The sequence below is a fragment of the Pongo abelii genome, chromosome 10, assembly GCF_028885655.2.
Source record: "Pongo abelii isolate AG06213 chromosome 10, NHGRI_mPonAbe1-v2.0_pri, whole genome shotgun sequence".
In the NCBI taxonomy this organism is placed as follows: domain Eukaryota; kingdom Metazoa; phylum Chordata; class Mammalia; order Primates; family Hominidae; genus Pongo; species Pongo abelii.
Window position 1 is genome coordinate 49,426,415 of NC_071995.2, and position 14,240 is coordinate 49,440,654.

A 14,240-nucleotide genomic window follows, 5' to 3' on the forward strand; every position below is an offset into this window, starting at 1 on the left:
GCCCTTAGAGAAGGAAGAGTTGATGAGGAAGAGGAGACTGCAGCTGTAGTTCAACCAGGATAACATAGTGTCACTTAAGCCAAACAAAGAGAGTGGGGGTGGAGATGTAAAGGGAGAAGATATAGGAAAAGGTACAGTTGAAGATGGGATGAAGAGCAGGGGTAATTGAGAGGACACAGTCTTGGAGAAGACAGGAAGGAACAGGATCTGAAAGCAAAGACAGAGAACTTAGCCCTGGGCTGCTGTGAAGAACCCAGGTGCCTGCAATTAGATCACAAGAATTTGTCAGCATCTTCAGTGACTTACTCTTGCAGTGTTCTTTGTCCTCTGCATAGGAACAGAGAGTGACCTAGGATTGAGAATGAGTGTGAATGTAGGAGCCAAGGAGTCTTCATGTATTTGGTCTCATTATGGGTTTCAGGCATAATCTTATTCACTGTGAAAGGGATACAAAAGAAGTTTAAGGCCTCTGGGAATTTATTCTCTAAAAGGTACAATTCAGCAATGATTAAGTGCCAAAACAAGTTTATTTAGTGTATTTCAAATCTTCTGGCTGTATAACTTTGGGCAAGCTACATTAGTTTTCTCTGACTCTGTTTCTTTATCTGTTAAGTGGTGACAATAATACCTGCCTCATATGCTGCTCTGGAGATTGAACGAGTTAATACAAGCAAGGTGCTTGGAATAACGCTTGAAACATAGTATGTGATAAATGTTAGCTAAGGTCATGGTGGAGTGCTGTAGGAGTGTAGAAAGGGAAATAATTAGTCAAGGCTGAGTTGGTGGGAAGACTGTGGAGGAGTAGGGATTTATTGGGGGGCAATGCAAGGATGGGTAGGAGAAGAATGAAGGAAAAGGAATTTTAGGTTGGGGAAAGCATTGTAACTAGTCTTAGATCAGTAAAGCCATAACATCTATGTGATTTACTTACTAAACAAAACTATTCCTGTTAGGGAGTAGTGGGAGATAGGAAAGGAGGATAGATAACTGATATTTATTATAATTAAAGAAGTTCTGAGATGGGGCACCAGAGCATTTTGGTTGTGATTTTTATCCTGGCCCTGTGACTCAGGGCAAGTTGTCTGATGTCTTAGGACCCCACCTTTCCTCATCTAAAATCAAATGGACTAAATTTGTAAAATCCTTACAGCTCTGAATTCCTTAGATAATTCCTACATGGAAATGATTTCTCTGACCCCACTGTCTGTAGGATGGTGGTGTTTTTTGCACAGCGTGAAGCCATCTGGTCTATGTGGGGCAAACTTGTGGTTATGGCCTCTTTAGCCCCCTGCTGTGAGTGAGCGAGCTGACTGGCCCTCATACAGACACTACACACTGTCTTGCAACACTTAGCAATCACCACTTCTCCAGAGATCTGGAATCTCAGCAGGTGGATTTGTGGAAGGAGCTCTTGGGTATCTCATTCCCAGCTTATTTAGAGTTAACTCTACTACTGTTCTCTTGAGGAGCCTCAAGGTTTAGTTGCCTTGAAGTGGACCTTGAGGGCTAAGCAAGAGGGGAAAGAACAATCTTTAGCCTTAAAAAAAAAAATTCCTGGATTGTTCTTATGGTGTTCACAAAACTAAAGAGAAAAAAGCAGTACCATGAGCACCCAATGAACTGCCAGCAAAGCCCTAAGGCTTTCACGGTAAACTTACCTGCTCAGGTCATTTTGTGACTGAAACTGAATACTGCTGCTTTTGAAACCAGGGATTGATTCCTCCATTTTACTGCATGTGTTTAAATAATCCAGGACTCTTATAAACATAAATGGAAAATGGGCTATTGAAATACCATGCTTAGAAATCATTGGCTCTCATAAGACATTACTTCAGTTTTCTTTTTAGAAGGGAATTTTTGTTTGCGACTGTTCTCACGTCTCCGTCCTTCCTGGTTTGAGCCCCTCTCAGGAGTCGCACGCAGGCCCTTCTGCTGCTGCTCTGCCTGCAGTGCTGCAGTGCTGTTGCATCAGAGGAAGTTCTCTAGGATTCCACTCCCATCTGCTTTTTCTAGTTGCTAAGCAGGCGGCACTTAGAACAGTATCTGCCCTCTGAGCTTGATCGCTGAAGAAGATACTTTTGGACTTTTATGCTGGATGATTTTACACAACTTGATGATTGAAAAATAACTTGAAATGGAAGAACTAAAGCAGATGGAAGCGATTTTATCTATATTTTATGTCTCCAAAGTTTGAAGGGTTTATTTTGTTTTCAGAAACTGAAATTTGAGAAGAATGACAATTTATCCTCATCTTGCCCTTGAAAGGAAGAGTTTTTCTTTGGGGAGTGGAGCTTTAGGAAAGGAAGGTGACTTGAACTATAAGGACTTCACAGCTAATATGTGCCCCTGGGTAACGTTACATATTCCTTATTTGTTTAGAATAGAAATTCCTTGAGGGAATAGAATATATCCTTTTTGTTGTATGTGGTTCCTAATAGTGAGTTGCATCTAAGTGAATATAATAAATACTAGCAATTCAGGAGACTCCTGATCTTTGATCTCCCTTGGCAGATCAGTCCATGCCACAGATTTCCTGAAAAGAAAAATAAGCATGTCATGGAAGAAACTATGTGTTTTTTTGCAAAGGTTGTGAATTAAGGTTGAGAGTGAGATGGTTTAGTCTGGCCTCTTTTTAGAGCAGTGATTGATTAATGCTGTCTGTGTTGCTGTTTCTTCCAGAGCTGACCTGTCCTGGACGCAGCATAACTAACGAAGCTGCTGCAGGATGAGAAGATGGCAGCGCGGCTGCTTGCACCACCAGGCCCTGATAGTTTCAAGCCTTTCACCCCTGAGTCGCTGGCAAACATTGAGAGGCGCATTGCTGAGAGCAAGCTCAAGAAACCACCAAAGGCTGATGGCAGTCATCGGGAGGACGATGAGGACAGCAAGCCCAAGCCAAACAGCGACCTGGAAGCAGGGAAGAGTTTGCCTTTCATCTACGGGGACATCCCCCAAGGCCTGGTTGCAGTTCCCCTGGAGGACTTTGACCCATACTATTTGACGCAGAAAGTGAGTTGGAGGAGGAGGAGCAGCTGCAGATACCCGTTTCCTAACAGGCTTTAGGGAGATGGGGGAGAAAGAACTGTGTCTCTATGCCAAAGTTTGGATAAGTAGTTAACCTTTTGTTTCAGTTCTGGCTTATGGGGATTATTTTTCATTTTAATTGCTACTAAGGGTCATTTGTGGTTTTGGCACTCGTCAACTCTATTAATAAGACTTCTGATTTTGGCTCCAGGCCAGATCAGAAAAAGGGGATGTAAATGAAATGGGACTATTTAAAAGAGTCTTTAAAAGATGGGATAGTAAAAGATAGTACAGCCTCCCTCTCTCAAACACACATTCAAAATTCTATCTTTAATATAAAGATGATGTTACTATTGTGACATCAGTAGAGTAGTGTGGTGGAGATGGTGTATTTGCTCTCTTGTCTAGCTCCCTTTGTGATGTTAGAGCATAGCTGCTGGGGACAGAAATAAAACTGAGTAAAGCAAACAACCATTGAGGACAGACCCAGGTTACTGGCCCTGTTACACAGTTGCCTGGATTGATTCTTCCAGCACTGATTCTTGCAGTAGAGTCAATTCTGTTATTCCTGCAAGTAGGGAGCTCAGGTGAAAGAACTACCAATCTTCATTTGGCCAAGAGTTTCAAACTTCCTGAACAAATATTTGACTAAATCTTGAGCTACTTTCTCATGATTATCTTCTGAAACAAGGCAACAAGTAGAGAAACAAAGCCTCCTGGGTGATCCACCAGCTAAATAATTGAATCTTGAGGACTGGCATCAGACACCGTTTTAGGGAACCCCTCATTTGACAGAATTTTTTTTTTTTTTTTTTGAGATGGAGTCTTGCTCTGTCGCCCAGGCTGTAGTGCAGTGGCGCTATCTCAGCTCACTGCAACCTCCGCCTCCTGGTTTCAAGCAATTCTCCTGCCTCAGCCTCCTGTGTAGCTGGGAGTACAGGCTCAGAGCAGCTACATAATAGAAAAAAGTGGAACCATTAGTCTATTCTTTCACTGGGAAATCTAGAAAGTTTAATGAACAAAATGATATGATGTAAAGAACAGTAGATTGGAAGTAAGAAATTCCGATTCTACCATAATTTACCATGTTTATTATTTACTTTTTTTTTTTTTTTGAGACAGAGTCTTGCACTGTTGCCCAGACAGGAGTGCAGTGGCGCGATCTCAGCTCACTGCAACCTCTGCCTCCTGGGTTCAAGCAATTCTGCTGCCTCAGCCTCCTGAGTAGCTGGGACTACAGGCGCATGCACCACCACACTCGGCTAATTTTTGTATTTTTAGTAGAGATGGGGTTTCACCATGTTGGCCAAGCTGGTCTCAAACTCCTGACCTCAAGTGATTCACCCGTCTCAGCCTTCCAAAATGCTGGGATTACAGGTGTGAGCTATTGCACCTGGCCTTATTATTTACATTTTTATTTTTTAGTAAATGTATTGTCCAAGCTACCACAGATAATTTATGGGGAAATAAATGAAGAAAAAAACCTTCTCAAAACTAGTTTGTAACTTTCAGCAAGACACTTCATATCTCTGGACCTAAACTATTTTTCCAACTCAAATGCAAATTAATTTCTCATTTTCTTTTCTTTTTGTTTTGTAGTTTTTATTTTTTATTTTTCCTTTAACTTGTATTTTAAGTTCGGGGTACATGTGCAGGACGTGCAGGTTTGTTACATAGGTAAACATGGGCCATGGTGATTTGCTGCACAGATCATCCCATCACCTAGGTATTAAGCCCGGCATCCATTAACTATTCTTCCTGATGCTCTCCCTCCCCCATTCCCTATCTCTGACAGGCCCCGATGTGTGTTGATCCCTCCCATGTGTCCATGTGTTCTCATGATTCAGCTCCCACTTATAAGTAAGAATGTGTGGTGTTTGGTTTTCTGTTCCTGTGTTAGTTTGCTGAGGATAATGGCTTCCAACTCCATCCATGTCCCTGCAAAGGACATGATCTCGTTTCTAATTCCTCATTTTCTTAAACCTGACAGCAGATATGAAAAAATATACAGAGCTAATAGTTGTTAGAGCCCAATTTTCCTTTGCATATTCTTTTTCCCTGGTTCCTGCCCTATAGACAGCCTCTTTCCATTCCCAATGCCTCAGATTTCAGTGGCCTGGCTTGAGACTGGGGACTTACCAAAGAGAGTGGGTCTCTGGACCTGATGGGTGTCATTCATTGGATAGGCCAAATTGTTCTTGATGGTGCTCCATTAGAAGACTGATTCTTCATGGTAGAAATTCTGACTTCAGCCTTCGGCTTCATCACAAGGGTAAATTGTTCCTGGAAAAGATAACTTTAATAATATTTTTTTGGTAATCTTGAAAAAATATATACCACCATACAGAAAAGCTCATAAAATATAAATGCATAGCATAATGATTACAAACTAACAGCATGTCAAGAAAGAACTTTGCTAGCACTTTAGATATGTTCATTGTACTTTTAAATGAAGGATATTTTACTTGATTAAAAATAATATTGTTGCTCAAGTTTATTTGTAAATCTTTACCAGCAGTGCTGATACTTCTATAGGAGTGGAAAAACTCCACCTCCATTCTCCTAGGGTCCCAGCTGGATCTGAGAATTAAATTGACATAACATAGATTAACAGGAGAAAAGCATAATACTTGCTTTATGTACCACAGGAACCCTCATGAAGAAATGAAGACCGTAGGCTGGGTGCAATGGCTCACGCCTGTAATCCCAGCACTTTGGGAGGCCAAGGTGGGTGGATCACAAGGTCGGGTGTTTGAGACCAGCCTGACCAACATGGTGAAACCCCATCTCTATTAAAAATACAAAAATTAGCTGGGTGTGGTGGCACGGGCCTGTAATCCCAGCTACTCAGGAGGCTGAGGCAGGAGAATTGCTTGAACCCGGGAGGTGGAGGTTGCAGTCAGCCAAGATTGCGCTACTGCACTCCAGCCTGGGTGACAGTGAGAGTCCGTCTCAAAAAAGAAAAAAAGAAAGAAATGAAGACCTAAAGAAGCAGAGTCAGTTATTTATATACTAGATTGGACAAAAAATAGTAAATTGTGAAGAAGCAACTAAATTATGTGGGCAGGCTTAAAAGATAAGACTTATTCTCACAAGGTCAGTACAGTATTCTCTTGGTCTCACCTTCTTGCCCTTGAAGATAAGCATGTTGCCTTTCCTTCAGGTTCAGGGAGTGTCTTCCACACAGGAATTTCATCTTCCACTCTTAAGAAACAACAAGAAGGTCAGAGTGATCTTTTTGCACCTGCTGTTATACAAATGTCTTTAACTTAGTATATCTTAATCCCTTCACTTCTTGCTAACTAGGCCTTGTACTAAATTAGCAAGATCTCTTCTACAAGGAAGCACACTGGGAATTAACCCACAAATCAAAAAGTCATAAGGGTAGAAATGACTTTAAGAGGACATTCCTTTCCGTTTGCTCTTCAAGGACTGCCTTAAATAATTCTTGGCAAAATAGAATCTCTTTTCTTTGCTAAATGATACCAGTGGAATCCTTTATCTTTTCCTCATAGGTCTTGTTTTCTAACTGATGAAATTGTCTTTGTGACTCTCACAAAAACTTGTTTCTCATTTCCTTCCCTCTTTCTCCTAGTGGGTAAGAGAGAACTCGTTTTCTATTAGTAAAGTTCTGGTTTTAGCTCGGATTTCACACTCCCAAGGGACACAGGGCCCTAAAAGTTGTGCACCATGTTTTCAAGATACTGTTATTTATTCCAGCTGGTACTGGTTTGGCTATCATAAGTATCTGAGGTCCTTGTTGGGTTTCACACTGACTTTTTCAGCTGGTCCCTGCAAACAATCTGAATCACCCTCTCTTTGAATTGCCTCAGACTTCTCAGTGCTACTTTACATTTTCTTTGTCTCTTGGTACTTCGTTCTAATACCTCCTTTCTTTGGCTTTCTTGTTTTTCAGCTGTTTGCTACAAATAATTGTTCAAGGAACATTTAAATTTTTAAATTCAATTTTTGAAATAGGTAATATATTTAAGTGGTTAAAAATTCAAAGGTACTTGGTAAATAAGTTTCCTTTTTACACCTGTCTCTCATCTGTCTTATTTCCTATCTCCCTGCACAGGCAACCACTGATAGTAGTATCTTCCAGAGTTTCTTTATGTGTATGCAAGCAAAAACAAATATGTATTTTATGGAACTTGAACTCCATTAAAAGCCTTTGTTCTTGGTTTTTTCCTGTTGTTTTCTTAAACCTATTGAAGTCTTAATTTTGTTTTTTGTTTTTACTTTTTATTATTATTATTTTTTTGGAGACAGTCTAACTCCAGGTTGGAGTGGTGATGCAATCATAGGTCACTGCAGCCTCAACCTCCTGGGCAACCTCCATCTCTGTCTCCCAAGTAGCTAGGATCATACGCGTGTGCTATGATCATACCACATCTGGCTAATTTTTGTATTTCTCCCACTTTTAAAAGTTTTTCTTGTTTAGTGAAAAATTAAGGACTTTTTCTCTGTTGCACAAAGTGCCTGTCCTCACTAAAAAAATGCTCTCGAATGCTTAATAATTTGTTGAATACAAAATGGCCATATATACTCCTAATGACTGTCTTAAGTAGGCAGCCAGGAAATCTGTAGGTTAAGCTGAAACAAGGCCTTCAGAATTGACTCCTATCCCTTTTCAATTTCTTAGAACTGACAATTGATATATGTGTCTTTTTTGTTTAAGGGGGATACCGTGTTAAAGTCATATAAACAAAAATTTAAATTACAAGATTGATCGATGTGTTTTTAAATAGGGCACACTCCTATTGCATTAAAAAATTATATATGGCCAGGCGTGGTGGCTCACGCCTGTAATCCCAGCACTTCGGGAGGCTGAGTCAGGCAGATCACCTGAGGTCGGGAGTTCGAGACCAGTCTGACCAACATGGAGAAACCCTGTCTCTACTAAAAATACAAAATTAGCCAGGTGTGGTGGTGCATGCCTGTAGTCCCGCCTACTTGGGAGGCTGAGGCAGGAGAATCGCTTGAACCCGGGAGGTGGAGGTTGCGGTGAGCCGAGATCACGCCACTGCACTCCAGCCTGGGCAACAAGAGTGAAACTCCATCTCAAAAAAAAAAAAAAAAATTATATGTAGCTTCCTAAAGTTCAGTTTACCTTCAACTTTTCAGGTGTACCTTTTTCTGCAAGAGATATCTACTTATTAGAATAATAGAAAGTTATAATTTGGTAGCCTTAGACATCATCTAGTTCATCCTCCTCATTTTATAAATTTTATGGGTGAAGTACTTTGTCAAAAGCCCACACCACTGTTGGTGGTATAACCAGGACTAGAGCTCATGCCTCCTGACCCTCCATTTATTACAACATATTTCTAGTTCCCCACTTTTCTAATTTTTTATTAATTGATTCTCAGCCTCAATTGGCTCAGTTCTGCTGAAGCTGGGCAGGCAAATAGAAGAAAAATAAGCTCCATTTTCATTTATTCCTTAATAATCCCTGTGGTTTATAGGACAGGTCCTAAAAAGTGCAGTGGTAAGAGCAGTGCTTCTGGGGGAAAGGATTCATGTTAGCCCCCTGTATTGTATCTTCTCAAGTGAAGGAGCTCTGAGGTGCGCTATTCCAGGGACTTGGGCTTATTATCGATACCGCCAGTTATTCAACTGGACATGTGACCTTGAGGCAATTTATTTAACCTTTCTACCACTTGTTACTTTTTAAAGGAAGAGTATTTCCTATCTGCGATAGTCCATCCCCAACCTATGGTAGGATAGTATACAATCATGTGTCACTTAACGATGGGGATACATTCTGAGAAATGAGTCATTAGGCCATTTCATCCTTGTTTGAATGTCACAGAGTGTACTTACACAAATCTAGATGGCGTAGCCTACTGCACCCCTAGGCTATATGGTATAGCCTTTTGCTCCCAGGCTACACACCTGTACAGCATGTTACCATATTCAATGCTGTAGACATTTGAAACACCATGGTATTTCTGTATCTAAACATAGCTAAACATAGAAAAGGTAATGCATTGTGCTACAGCTACAACTTTATGACAGATACAAGGTCACTGGGCAATAAGAATTTTTCAGCCTCATAATCATCTTACGGAACTACCATCCCAAACATTGTTGACCAAAACATTGTTATGTGGTGTCTGACTATAGTGGAAAGAGTGCCTAACTGGGAATATAAAACCTTGTTTTAGTTCTGGCTTTGCTTCATGTTTGTACTTGGCCAAATCACTTTAATTTCCTTACCTACAATATTTGCAAAATAGAGTTAGACCCATATCTGTATCTTTCTAATTGTGTTTCATGCTTTTGCCTGTCACATATTGTATTTTAGCTGTGGCAAACTACTTCCTGTTTCCTTAGTGTGGAAGACCCCTCCACCCACCCACGTTCTTCTGGTCTCCCTCTCTTCCTGTTGGAATGTACTCTGTCTTTTAGTTTTACCTTTTGATATTCTACCCGCACAGGCCCAGCCCAGAGGCCTCTTTTTCCTTGTAGCCTAACTTAATTATCTTACACTTGGAGAACTGATTCCTCCTTTCAAATTTTTAAAACACATTAGGATCTTCAGTCCTACATTGGATAAGAAGTTGGTGTCAGGTTTAACTCAGGTTAGATGTGGAGGGTACCTGTGTTCCCAATAATGTTTGCAATTTTCTCCTTACTTCACTAATATTAGTGCCATCAGCTTAAGTGATACACACACATGCAGCCCTATATGAGCTCCTGGCAGAAAATCCTTGCCAAAACTGTGCTGACACACTTTCAACAGGTGTGCAGCACAGAGACCATTACAGAAGGATTTATGTTCATCAGGTGTGATTTGAAGTATTGCTAATAAGTTGTATTTCCTGCTTTTGCACAATAAGTCTAAATGCTGCTTTCTGTTTTAAATAAAAACTACATATTTTAAAACTTTGGTTTATTTTGTTGTTAAAAATTTTTTCCCAACAATATAAGGAAACAAAATGATGTTTCAATTATGGGCATGCCATTTAACCATTTAAGATCTCAATTCCTCCAATCTAGAAAATTAAGATTATGCTAACAGCTAACATGTCACTTATTTTACAGGTTGCAGTATAGACCATTTCTGTAAGAAAAATCCAGGTCATCTAATTTGATTGGAATGTGGGGAAGTGACTGAGGAGCAGTGGAAGATGAGGCTGGGGAGGGTGAGCTGGAGCAAATCCTGGAGGGCTTAGAATGTTAGACTCAGAGGTGTGGTGTTTGAGAAGCAGTAGAGAACTACTGAAGGTTCTGGAATGGGAGTAAGGATACGTGATGATAGCTGTGCTTAGAGAGGTGAATGGGATGACAGTATGTAAGCTGGGCCAGAGGGAAAGAGAACTGAAACAGTCAGATCAGCTATGAAGTAATGAAGGTCTGAGTTACAGTGGTGGGAGTGGAAATTAAGGGGATTGGATGAATTCAATATGATTTATGATAGATTATGGAGGGTTAAGGAAGGAATCGAGCATGCAATTATTCATTTGACAATTTGATAAATTGTTACTGAGTGTTTTCTATATGCCCGGGCTGTGTTCCGTGCCCTTGGGAACAAAACAGACAAGCCATATACATTGTTGGAACTTAGTTTTTTTGTTGGGGAAACGCATAACAAACAAATATGGAAATAAAATTATTACTGATAATGATATGTGCATTAATGAAGATAATATGTTCCAGCTACTTTAGAGGCTTATGGTGCTCTAATTTGGTACAGAGACTAAACTTGGAGAATCCAGAAGAATCAAAGATTATATGGTCTCTCGAATATTCAGTATCTTAAATAGGCCTTCAGCAAGTACTAAATTGTAATCTTTAAAAGAGCCAATTTTGAGAGCATTTGCCCCTCTTGGATTTTTATACAGACAGGAATCAAATATACTTGAGCATCAGTGTGAGCTATTGGGGTGCTTACAAAGAAACCCAGCATTTTCTCCAGGTTTAACTCGGGTTAGATATGGAGGGTACCTGTGTTCCCAATAATATTTGCAGTTTTCTCCAGTCCTAAGTTCTCATGCAAGTACTAAGCTGTGATTCCAAAGTTCTGAGCCACATAGGGTATAGACATAGACAGCTTTTACCTGAATTCTAGGATGTGTGTTATTAGCCAGTCACCTCAGCCATAAAATTCCACTGATTGGTAATTTTAGGAATTAGTTTCTGTTGGTTTCTCCAGGGTGTGATTTGTGAAATCTTCTTATCATAATAAAAATCTACCTGTGGAATGGGACTATTTAATAATGGCCATTTAAATGTTAAAGAATGTTTCAAGGTTATAATGATATCGATCATCTCTGACAATAAACATATTTTAAGTGCTTTCTTAGTCAAGGAGAGAAAACTGTGTTATTATTTTACAGAGGGATGCTTCTCTTTTGAATTGTTTCCAAATTGACAAATGAGTTGTAAATGTTTCTTTACATATAACCCTATTTGACACAACTTAAGATCAGGATTGTCCCATCATATGACAATTTCTGCTAACTCTGATTTTACCAGAAGAATTTTTGATACAAGCTCTGAAGATGCATTTCTATTCCAGACACTGTTGAGCCTGCAAAGTTTGGCCTATGGAACCAAGTTAGAATAAAAGATTGTGCTGATTTCAGTGACTAGGGTGCCCCATCTACTGTTCAAGACCAATCCCTCACCCCTGTCTTTGACCCTGTGCCTTTCTACCTCCTCTGGAATTTCATTCCTTTGGTTGCCCTCTCTCTTTTCTGTATTTTCCATCTTTCCTCTCATATAGGTTCCTTTCCCATAGTCTGTAAACACACTGAAAGCCTCTCTCATCCTAATGAATCCTCACTTGACCTCCTGTTCCCAGCTAGTCTAATCGCTTCCCATGCCACTGAAAATTGTAAAGAGGAACGTTTACTCACCACATACACATATCTACCCACTCCTCCATCCTTGAAGCCTGACTGCATCCTCACCCCTTTCATGATATTATAAGATCTTCCCAATAACATCTCAAATGGCCAAGTCTAAGATTTTTTTTTTAAGTTCTTAACTCACTAAACCTCTCTGCAGTGTTTGACACCATTTATTATTCCCTGACTCTTATATCTCTTTACTTCCTTGTCCTAATTTTCATTTTATCTCAAATGTTTCCTTCTCTTTCATGTTCTCAACCTTTCCCTAAAATGTTTATATTCCCCCAAATTCAGTTCTTGGCCCATGTCCTCTCAGTTGGCATATTCTCCCTGGATGATCTCATCCAGCCTCAGTTCGAGGACTCCTGACTCTAGCCTAGCCTAGAATGTTCCTTAAATATTCAACACCTTGCCAGTCATCTGTGTCTGGATTTTCCCACAGGTTACTCAGTATATTCAGAATTGAACTCATTTTCTTCCCCTCAAACCTGCTTATCTTCTTTATTCTACTTTCCTAGTTGATGGCACCATCAAAATTCTAGATATCATTTTTGACTCCCCAATTTTCTTCAGTCCCTGAGGATTGCCAATACTAGGGATATCTCAGTGTAATGATGCACGCTTTCACAAGTATGAAACAGTTGTGGCTCCAGAAACATTAACTTGCTTCCTCAAGTTCCCTCAACTAGTATGTGGTAGAGTCAGGTTTCTGTTCCAGGGATCTGTGAATTTCACCTTCATGGTCTTTCTTCCATGCCCTGCTGTATATATACAGCATATTGCAGAATCATTTTTTTGGTTTTGTTTCCTATCATTTTTAGAGAATTTTCTATCATTTTGCATTGCCTCAATATGAAGTTAGTATAGTCAGCCCTCCATACCCATGGGTTCCACATTTAAGAATTCAACCAACTGAAAGTATTTGGGGAAGAAAGCACATCTGTACTGAACATGTACAGACATTTTTTTCTTGTAATTATTCCCAAACAATATAGTGTAACTATTTATAAAGCATTTACATTGTATTAAGTATTATAAGTAATCTAGAGATGATTTAAAATTTACTGGAGGATGTGCATAGGTTATGTGCAAATACAATATCATCTTATATCAGGGATTGAGCATCTGTGGATTTTGGTATCCCTGGGAGTCCTGGAGCCAATTCCCTGTGGATACTGAGGAACAACTGTACGTTGTGGTGTTTAGTTCATTTGTTTCATACCATATCTTCAGCATGGTATTTGAGACATAGAAAAGAAGACTTTTCAAACTAAAATTAGTGAATTTTTATGGGTAGATGAGCTAAGGGGTAGAAAAGTGACCGTATAGTTTCAACTGGGCACCCAGAAGAAAGTTGGATATAGTTAAAGGTTGGGTGATTTTAGCTATAGTGTTTCTTTATGAAAGAAGAGATTCATATATTCAACAAACATGTATGAACTGTCTACCTTGTGCCAGATAGGCATCACATTATGTACTCTGCTTGCTAAGCTGAGAAAATCATAGTAGATGGAAGATAAACCCCTCCCCTTCACAGATCTCAGGGTCCAGTGAGAGATACTGGTATGTAAACCTCAATAACAATATTCTGTGTTAACTGCTCTAATAGAAGTAAGTACAAGTGTTAAAGGGACACACAGGGGGAAGGACAGTTCTACTGAAGAGAGTTGAATGGGGCTGTCTTCATAGAGGATGTGATCTTTGACCTGGACCTTTAAGTGTTAAAGTATGGTTAAAAAAAAAATTCACCTGTCAGAGAAGAGATGACAGAGTAGTTCAGGTGTGAGGAACAGTGCATATAAAGGCCAAGAGACATGACTCAGGTTTAATTGTTTAAAATAGTGAGTGTAGTTGTGACAGAAGCATAGAGTGTGGTTTGGTAAGAAAGGAGATAAAGCCTAGAGGCAGGTTGGAGCCAATGAGTGCATCCTAAGGGGTTTTGTTTTCTCTCACTTCCAGAGTTCCCAGGTTGGAAATAACCTTTGGGACCCATTTTGAGCTAGTGCAGCCTTGCTCTGGATTCTTGCTCTAACTTGTGCACTAGTGTCCTGCAGGCTTGTGCCAAGTATGTGGATCCAAATTAACAGAAATGTTAGCCCCTTCTTGTTGTCGTCGTCGTCTTCTTCTTCTTTTTTTTTTTTTGAGAGAGAATCTTGTTCTGTCACCCAGGCTGGAGTGCAGTGGCACAGTCTCGGCTCACTGCAACCTCCGCCTCCCGGGTTCAAACGATTCTCCTGCCTCAGCCTCCCTAGTAGCTGGGATTACAGGCGCACACCACCACGCCCGGCTAATTTTTTTGTATTTTTAGTAGAGACAGGGTTTCGCCATGTTGACCAGGCTGGTCTTGAGCTCCTG

At 40.1% G+C, this 14,240-nt stretch overlaps 1 protein-coding gene across 5 annotated transcripts in view; it reads left to right on the forward strand.

Moving 5' to 3' along the window:
- SCN8A (sodium voltage-gated channel alpha subunit 8) overlaps positions 1 to 14,240 on the forward strand; it is a 216,483-nt gene that overhangs the window by 68,391 nt on the left and 133,852 nt on the right. For 4 of the 5 annotated variants that reach the window (XM_063712148.1, XM_054527251.2, XM_054527257.2 and 1 more), the window contains exon 2: positions 2,680 to 3,009. In XM_063712148.1, the coding sequence (XP_063568218.1) occupies positions 2,734 to 3,009 (276 nt within the window). In that variant the 5' untranslated portion in view covers positions 2,680 to 2,733. Of the gene's footprint in view, positions 1 to 2,679; positions 3,010 to 14,240 lie in introns of those variants that run through there. The other variant, XM_054527255.2, reaches the window with a different exon arrangement.